At 50.8% G+C, this 9,297-nt stretch overlaps 1 protein-coding gene across 1 annotated transcript in view; it reads left to right on the forward strand.

Annotated features, from left to right (window-relative positions):
• The first annotated feature begins 4,373 nt into the window (after nt 1–4,373).
• Nucleotides 4,374–9,297, forward strand: part of hoxd3a (homeobox D3a) — a 6,705-nt gene continuing 1,781 nt past the window's right edge. Inside the window, exons 1-5 of the mRNA XM_056289821.1 lie at nt 4,374–4,424; nt 4,831–4,892; nt 7,483–7,612; nt 8,471–8,482; nt 8,730–9,292. Coding sequence (XP_056145796.1) covers nt 4,374–4,424; nt 4,831–4,892; nt 7,483–7,612; nt 8,471–8,482; nt 8,730–9,292 — 818 coding nt within the window. The remainder of the gene's footprint in view (nt 4,425–4,830; nt 4,893–7,482; nt 7,613–8,470; nt 8,483–8,729; nt 9,293–9,297) is intronic.

The raw sequence follows: 9,297 nt of genomic DNA on the forward strand, positions 1-9,297 counted from the left end.
GTAAGGGGACGATCAGGATTTTGGGGGGCTCCTCGGAATTCCTCACAGCGCTGGAAGTTTGGGGCAGGCTCGACACCCCTCCGCCTCGCTGTAAATCACCTCCTGGAAGGGCGCGAGGCTGTCGGGGGGGGGGGGGGAGGAGGAAGGGCCGGGGCGAAAACTGTAAATCTTTCCCATTTTATTGCCCCTGTCTGAACATATGCTGCGACCCCGGTAGCCCCCCGCATCCTCTGCTCGGCGCGAGGCAGCTAGCTCGCGTCCTCCCCGGTGCGTGCACGGTGTGTGTGTGTGTGTGTGTGTGTCCTCGCCTCCCCCCACTTGCTCCTTATGTTGTTGTTTTTTTTTGCTTTCTTTTTTTTTTTAAATTCCTCGTTTTGTTTGTTTGTTTGTTTGTTTGTTTGTTTGCCTCGCGTAAACAACCTCCCTTTCCGCTCCCGAGCCCCTTCCTCGCGCAGCGCACAACGAAAACGCTGACCCCTCGGTTGCTGATTTAGTTTGCAGGAGCGAGCCTGTATGCGTGCACGTGTAAACCTGCAACAGCACAAAAAAAAAAAAATATATATATATATATATATATATATATATATATATGTATATATATATATATATACATGCGCCTCGTGCGATTTGGCGTAGCAAAAGACAGACACGTGAGACAAAGAGGGGGACAACGTGGTTTATTTGAACACAACCCGCCGTCAGCCGGACAATAAATCCCTTCCCCACCTTGCTCCGCGAGATTCCCGTCGTCCAAACGGGACCCAGACAGCCTGTAAATCCGTCTGGTTGTTCCTGTTAGCCGTGGGCTCCGTCAGCTGGGGGGGTGGTGGGGGGGTGGGGGGGGTGGGGGTGGTTGGGAAGCAGGCATGCTGCCGTGGAGTTTGTGGCGCAACATTTTTTGCCTCTTGCAGCTGGTTAACAATGCAATATCTGCAGCAAAGCTGCCTCTCCGGCCGTAAAAACACCACCCCCCCCCAACACCACCCACCACCACCACGGTTTCAGCGATTGTGTCAAATCATCTGCGAGGCTGCAACGACAGAAACGCGACAATGTGGAAGAAATAAATAAATAACAGAGTAGGGGAACCGGCAGCGGTATCGTGACACCGAGGGGGTCTGCGAAGTGCTGCCCGAGACCCCCCCCCCCCCAACAATGCACCGCTGACCCGCGTTTGCGTTATAGCGCGCACGCAAATGGCACGAGGCGAACCCCCCCACCCCCTCCACCCCCTCAGCCGGTCGGCCGGCCGGGCCGGCTGGGACGTTCTCCACACAGGTTCCGACGAGGAAATAAACGCCACCCTTTATCAAAATGGATTCGTGAGGCGCTGAAGGCTTGGCTGAAGAAGAAGAAGAAGAAGAAGAAGAAGAAGAGGAGGAAGAAGAAGAGGAGGAAGAGGAAGAAGAAGAAGCAGCCCGCCGCCGGGGTCACGTGAACAAATATGCCCGTGTCTCAAGGCAGCGCCTTTATTTGTCATCATAAAGGTCGCGAATCAACCCAAATCCTGTAACGTTGGCTGCAAACCTGCAGGCCCGCGCCTTTGCTCCCCGAATTCCTGCGAATTTCCAGTGGGGTGATTGATTGCCAGCGGAGGGGTGTTTTTTTTTTTTTTTTTTTTTTCTCCCCTCTTCTTCCCCCTCTTCCTCCTTTTGGAATAAGGATACCTACCTTGTTCGCTTTTTATTGGTAGCTGAACGCGAGTCCTTCCGTTCTACCGGGAATAGCGCTGTCTGCCCTGCTATATGGAAATGTCTGCAAAACAGCCAGATCAGGTTTAGGACAGCGGTGTCTACAGACAAAGGGTGAAGGATTTATTCTAGAGGCTGCGAGGAGAGAGAGGGAGAGAGAGGGAGAGAGGGAGAGAGGGAGAGAGAGAGAGGGGGATTGAGACTGAGGGGGCACACCGGCACTATATGATGAATTGATACGCAGGTAAGCAACTGCATGGCAAAAAAAAAAAAAAAAAAAATGCAACCTTTAACCGCGGGTTAATGCGATGCAACGCAATAAATATGATTTATTCGATGGGGAGAAGGTGATGCTTATTAATGTCGCTCTCCGGAACAAGTTCGTGGGAGCAGAGCCGCATGCAAAACCCAAGTAAGATTCATAGTTGAGGGGAGATTTTGGGGGTTTTTTTTGGAGTGGCCGCTTTCATCACCTCCTCCCACGATTCAGCCTTTCATACTAGTCGATTTCTGCAGATTTTTTGGGGGGAATTTCGATTTAAGGAAAGGAGAGAGAGAGAGAGAGAGGGGTGGAAAAAAGAAAGAAAACGATTTAAAGGGGTGGTGGGGGTGGGGGTGGGGGGGGGAAGTAGCGGGAGAACCTTTCGTTTTGTCGCTCGGATCGTAAATCACATTAATTTGTTGTCTTATCGTCACAGTGGCGTTGGCCGTGATTTATGTGGGGTTTCGACTGCACGGCTTTGTTAACCCGCAACGATAGCCGTATATATTCTATATGCATCCAGGTGGGATATATTTTCTGGGGGGGATTTACTCTGATGGATAATGATATCGAACAAAGACGCGGTGGTGTTTTCTGTTGTCGAAAACGCCGTGTTTATTTTTTTTTGGGGGGGGGGATCCAAACGTCTCTCGGATATTGTTTTTTTTTTTCTCCTCTCGTGGCGGTTTTGTTCGTCCCAGCCCGTTGCCGAGATTTTGACAGGATCTCGGGTTTCCTGTTTTCTTCGTGCCCCGCGAAACGTCTCCTCGTTAGTTTTCGCTGCTGCACAACGGCATTATGGAAGGGCTTCAATGTAGCCGCCGCAGCTTACAGGCTACACTGTAACATAACAGTCTTATAGGCTACACTGTTTCTGTAAAATAATCCTTTTATAGGCTACACTGTTTCTGTAAAATAATCCTTTTATAGGCTACACTGTTTCTAACATGATCGTTTTATAGGCTACACTGTTTCTAACATGATCGGTTCATTGGCTACACTGTTTCTAACATGATCGGTTCATTGGCTACACTGTTTCTAACATGATCGTTTTATAGGCTACACTGTTTCTGTAAAAGAACAGTCCCAAAGGCTACATCGTTTCTGTAAAATAATCGTTTTATTGGCTACACTGTTTCTAACATAATCGTTTTATAGGCTACACTGTTTCTAACATGATCGTTTTATAGGCTACACTGTTTCTGTAAAAGAACAGTCCCAAAGGCTACATCGTTTCTGTAAAATAATCGTTTTATTGGCTACACTGTTTCTAACATAATCGTTTTATAGGCTACACTGTTTCTAACATGATCGTTTTATAGGCTACACTGTTTCTAACATGATCGTTTTATAGGCTACACTGTTTCTGTAAAATTATCGTTTTATTGGCTACACTGTTTCTGTAAAATTATCGTTTTATTGGCTACACTGGATCTAACATAAGCGTTTTATAGGCTACACTGTTTCTGTAAAAGAACAGTCCCACAGGCTACATTGTTTCTGTAAAATAATCGTTTTATAGGCTACATTGTTTCTAACATGATCGTTTTATAGGCTACATTGTTTCTGTAAAATAATCGTTTTATTGGCTACACTGTTTCTAACATGACCGTTTTATAGGCTACATTGTTTCTGTAAAATAATCGTTTTATTGGCTACACTGTTTCTGTAAAAGAACAGTTTTACAGGCTACACTGTTTCTGTACAATAATCGCTTTATAGGCTACACTGTTTCTTTAACATAATCGTATAGGCTATATTGTTTCTGTAACATAGTCGTCTTATAGGCTACATTGTTTCTGTAACATAATTGTAGGCTACACTGTTTCTGTAACATAATTGTAAGCTACACTGTTTCTGTAACACAATTGTAGGCTACATTGTTTCTGTAACACAATTGTAGGCTACATCGCTTCTGTAACATAATTGTAGGCTACATTGTTTCCGTAACATAATTGTAAGCTACATTGTTTCCGTAACATAATTGTAAGCTACATTGTTTCCGTAACATAATTGTAAGCTACATTGTTTCCGTAACATAATTGTAAGCTACATTGTTTCCGTAACATAATTGTAAGCTACATTGTTTCCGTAACATAATTGTAAGCTACATTGTTTCCGTAACATAATTGTAAGCTACATTGTTTCCGTAACACAATCGTAGGCTACACTGTTTCTACAACATAATCGTCTTTTTAAAGCATGCAAGCGAGACACAGCATTGCTGATTATATTCCCACAAATCCATTACAATTAGTGGATTTTTTTTTTACAATGTGGCCTAAACCTTCCCCAACTCAGCAAGACCTGGCGCAACTAAGAAGCCGAGATTTATTTATTTAAAATTTGTGCATTTTCTCTGGGAATTAAAAAACAACAATAATAATAATAATAGTAATAATAACAATAATACAAAAGCAATGAAGCCTCACAAAGTATCCGAGACTCTACAACAGCTGGCAGGGAGGACCGTGAGGTCGGCTCGGACCGGCGTTATCGTCGTCACGATCCGCCGTTTTCGGCCGCGCGGTCCAACGAGCGCGTCATAAAGCGAGTTTAACGCCGCGCCGTCGAGGGCTTTTTTTTTTTGTTGTTGTTTTTTTTTAAGGCGATGTTGCCACGAAGCAAATCCTGATGAAGTGGCTGCGCCGAGGAGCCTTTCCCCGACATATGCGGTATATATGGCCGGCGGCCCCATTGTGTGCACCAAACTTACCGTAACAACGCGTAGGCGAAAAACACTGTCGTCTGAAAGGGGGACCGTGTCTGAACACCGGCTCTCCAAAAGCCCCTTCACACAGACAGACCCGAGTAACTCAACCCAGTTTTTTTTTTCCTTTTCTCTTTTCTTTTTTTTTTGGTTGTTGCGTGTTCCAGATATCCAACATGGCATGCATCTTGCAAGTGCATGCCTGCGTCGTCGTCATTGATCCTCCAATGTGAGAAAACCTGCAAGATGCAATAATAATAATAATAATAATAATAATAACGCCTACTTAGTATGTGTGACATAACCTGGCCGCACGTCTCCTCCTCTGCGTCCCGCAGCCCCCGGCTGCTGCACCGGGGTTATGAGTCGGCGCGGAGTTGGCCGAGCCGGTACGTGTTTGAAGCCAAAACCCGCTCGTTGTTCATTAAACTTCCACTTAATGCCCGAGTGACCCAAAAGGTCACTTCAACAAAAAAAAGAAAGACGCTTATGACTGCTAAATATTGTCGCCTCGCTCTTTGTGCGAAAGTGCAACGTAAGACTTCCCAGCCTGCAGGCTGGCGAGCGAGCGGCGGCCTTCATTATTCCCCGTTTAAGGAGGAGGAGGAGGAGGAGGAGGGGGGGGGAGAAAAGGGTAAATTAAAACAAAAAATACATCAAATTATCGTTATTCCGTTCATCTAAACGTGGGTTGTGTTGTTGCTTTTTCTGTTTTGTTTTTTGGGTGACAACTCCCCCCCCCCTCCTCCTCCTCCTCCTCCTCCTCCATCAGGAATAACCCGTCTCTCCTCGCGCAGTTTCAGTTTTCCACGTGCTAATGTGGGAATTGCGGAACTACAGCGACCGGCCGAGCGAGCTCCAACAAACCGACACGGAACAGGAAGTGGTTTCTGCACTACTGACACATTTTGTGTTGTTTTTGTTTTTTTTTTGGGTTGGGGGGGTTTTTGTTTTTGTCCTGCTCAGGTCGAGGTGGGAGCAGTGATGAATGCGTGAGGGACAGAAGAGAGCAGGTCTTCGCAGAGCACGGTGAGTAACCACCCTTTAATGAAGGCAATTGATTAGGGAGTAGAAGGCTCCATCTCTCCCCCACCCTGCTGCCTTCTGATGCGACTCTCCAGCCTGAGCTAGTAGGAGGAGTAGGAGTAGGAGTAGGAGTAGGAGTAGTAGGAGTACTAGTAGTATATATCACGGTGCAGAGGGGGGGGGGTGTAGCTAGCCCTCATTTGCATATCACGGTCCCCATTTGCACAGAGCCTTTTGCTGCCGGAGAGCCCATGGGCCTGAAGGTTAGCAGTGAGGGGGGGGGGGCAGACAGAGACATGCAGTAACACATCTCGTCATAAAAGGGAGAAAAAAAAATCATCATCAGCTTTGAAAAATTCAAAAATAATTTTTAAAAAAATCCCCGCTTCCTCCCACGAGGTGCAACTTTTTCTGCAGGCCGCCGGATGCGTCATCGCCGGTCTCTCCCTCTTTTGTTTGTTGTTTTTGTTTGTTTTGTTTTGTTTTCCTACCAATAATACACACATCTCTCTCCATTTCACTCTGCGGCGCGGGTTTTTTTTAACGCGAGTTCGATAGCTGGCGAAGAAGCGAGCCCTCGTGCAGAGCTCGTGGAGCATGACATTCTTTTTCCTTGCCATCCACCTACGCCTCTTCCTCTTCTTCCTCTTCTTCCTTTCTTTTTTTTCTTCTTTTTTTTCCTTTTTTTTTTTTAGCCCTCGCGCGAGGGGCTGCGCGGGCCGCGGACTGTTTTGCTTTCGGTTCCTCTTCTCGGGCCGTTTTACAACCACAACATTTGCGGTCGTAAATTTTGCTGCGCTCCAGACTGACAGGTGCAATTGTTCTGCGCGGCGCGAGGGGCTCGGCTCCTGCAGCCAAGCGGTGCAGCCTCCCCGCAGTCCGGGCCGAGCCGCGAGGCCTCTCGGGTCTCGCCGCGCTCCGCCGCCGCGCTTTCTTACGCCATATTGGTTAGGTGGGGGTGGGGGGTGGGGTTGGGGGCAACCATGCTCACGTTATTCGAAATTCCTCACGGATAAAAATAAATAAATAAATAAATAAATAAAATTACGTGATGATTGCTCTCTGAATCCGGAGTAGGGCTTCGCTCGGAGCGCGCGGGCTGAGGGGGAGAAGGCAGCCTTTACGCGGGGAGGGGGGAGGGGGGAGGGGGGAGTCCGCCAGCCAAGTCATGCGGTGGCGTCCAGAGATGGTCGTATCTATACTAATCATATATATATATACATATATATGTATATATATATATATATACATATATATATATATATATATATATGCACCGCCACCTCCACACTCAAACTGCTACCCTAACCGAGCCAAAAGCGCACGCGCACGCGCACGCGCACATTCATGACAGGCGTGCGTAATCGCCGCCGTCCCCATCACTACATATATTATTAGCGAGCGTGCGTAAAGACGCGGCTACGTGCGGGGCAAAACCCGCAGTTTGCGTTATGATGTAACACGGGCTGTGCGGAACGAGTCGCGGCCTCCACCCTTGGCCCACATCAGAAATACGAGCTCGCCGCCCAGGCGTCTTTGGTGGCCCGTGGGGTTTTCTGGCATGGGGGAACAATGCGCGACGGGCTCTCTGATTAGTGAAAGGAGTATTGTGTGTGCGCGTCGGAGACGCTGATTCAGCGTTCCGTCCCCAGCGACGGCCGCATGCAGCCTCCCAGAGAGTCCTGTCTTTAGCGCGGGTTAAACTTTAACTCTTTTGTGGCAGGCCAATGCTAAGTGTTCAAAAAGCAGGGGTGGTGGTGGTGGTGGTGGGGGTGGTGGTGGTGGTGCTGGAGAGACGTGGACGCCGAGCTGCGAGCTGCACATCAAAGACTGACGAGGGGGCACGATTTGAGCTGGGGGGGTGGGGGTGGGGTTGGGGGTGGGGGTGGGGTGGGGTGGGGTGGGGGTGGGGGTGGGGGTGGGGTTGGGGGAGCAGCGCTTGATGACATTTTCTTACTTTTTCACCTGTTTCCACCTCCTTGCAGGATCATCCAGTGCATGTTCACCTCGTCGCCCCCCACCTCCACCTCCACCACCCTCCACCCCCCCCCCCAAATCATGGCTCTTCAGAAGCATTTGCGCCCATTTCTAAAGCTGTAGCATGAGACGGGCGTTTGGGTTTTGTGCGCGGTGAGTCTGAACCTGCTCTGTTTATATGCAGGTACCAGAACCCAGGGACGGTGGGAGACGCCAATCACGTGACGGAGGAGACACCCATGCCATTGGATAGAGTTTCGCAGGCTGTCTGGCTCTGAATCAACAACCACAACCACAACCACAACCACAACCACAACCACAACAACAACAACAACAACATGCAGAAAGCGACTTATTACGACAACTCTGGACTTTTTGGAGGCTACTCGTACCCCAAGCCCGACTCCTACACCTACGGCCCCACCCATCAATCGTACGTGGCGTCCAACATCGAGGGCGACTACCAGGACACGGTTTGCCCGATACAGACCTCGGCCGTGCGGCCGCCGGCCCTTAAGGACGGCGACCTGAACGGAGACTGCATGCGGCAGGGCGGCGGGCAGGGCGGCAGCCAGCCGGCGAGCATCGCGGAGCAGCAGGCGCCTCCGCTGTCCGCGGCCTCCCCCAACCCCAACAGCTCTTCCTCCTCTTCCTCCCAGAGGAAGAAGTCCCCGTCCAGCGGCGCGTCCAACTCCGCCACGCCGGCGCTGACCAAGCAGATATTCCCGTGGATGAAGGAGACGCGGCAGAACGCCAAGCAGAAGGGCGGCAGCTGCACACCTGCAGGTACGGGTGCGCTTTGAGGGGGGGGGGGGTGTCTGTTGGGGTTGGTTTCTGTGCGCGTGCGTGCCTGTCGGTCTCCGTGCGTGCGTGCGCGTGCAATCTGCTGGCAGCTTCCCTTTAGCATACCTGCCCCCCCCCATTAGCTGATATAAACAGGGAAGTTGCGACGCCATCGCTGCAGGGATGTGCGTGTGTGCGTGTGTGCGTGTGTGCGTGTGACGTGCTTATCGCCCCCCTAATTACGGTGTGGTTGGTGTCCACAGGTGAGATCAGCGACGAGAAAAGCCCGCCCGGGCCGGCCTCCAAGCGGGTGAGGACTGCGTACACCAGCGCGCAGCTGGTGGAGCTGGAGAAGGAGTTCCACTTCAACCGCTACCTGTGCCGCCCGCGGCGCGTGGAGATGGCGAACCTGCTGAACCTGACCGAGCGCCAGATCAAGATCTGGTTCCAGAACCGGCGGATGAAATACAAGAAGGACCAGAAGTCCAAGGGGATCATGCACTCGCCCCTCGCGCACTCCCCGGACAGGAGCCCGCCCCTGAACGGCCCGAGCCACGTGGGCTACGCCGCTCAGCTGCCGAGCGTCAACGGCCTCGGCTACGACGCGCCGTCGCCGCCGCCGCCGCCGCCGCCCTTCGCCAAGGCCCAGCAGAACATGTACGGCCTGGCCGCCTACACGGCGCCGCTGGGCGGCTGCCTCCCGCAGCAGAAGCGCTACCCGGGCCCCGAGTACGAACACCACGGCATGCAGGGCAACGGCGGCTTCGCCGGCGCCAGTTTACAGGGCAGCCCCGTTTACGTCGGGGGGAATTTTGTCGACTCTATGCCGGCCTCGGGCCCCATGTTCA

Source organism: Lampris incognitus, chromosome 11 (assembly GCF_029633865.1).
Source record: "Lampris incognitus isolate fLamInc1 chromosome 11, fLamInc1.hap2, whole genome shotgun sequence".
NCBI lineage: Eukaryota > Metazoa > Chordata > Actinopteri > Lampriformes > Lampridae > Lampris > Lampris incognitus.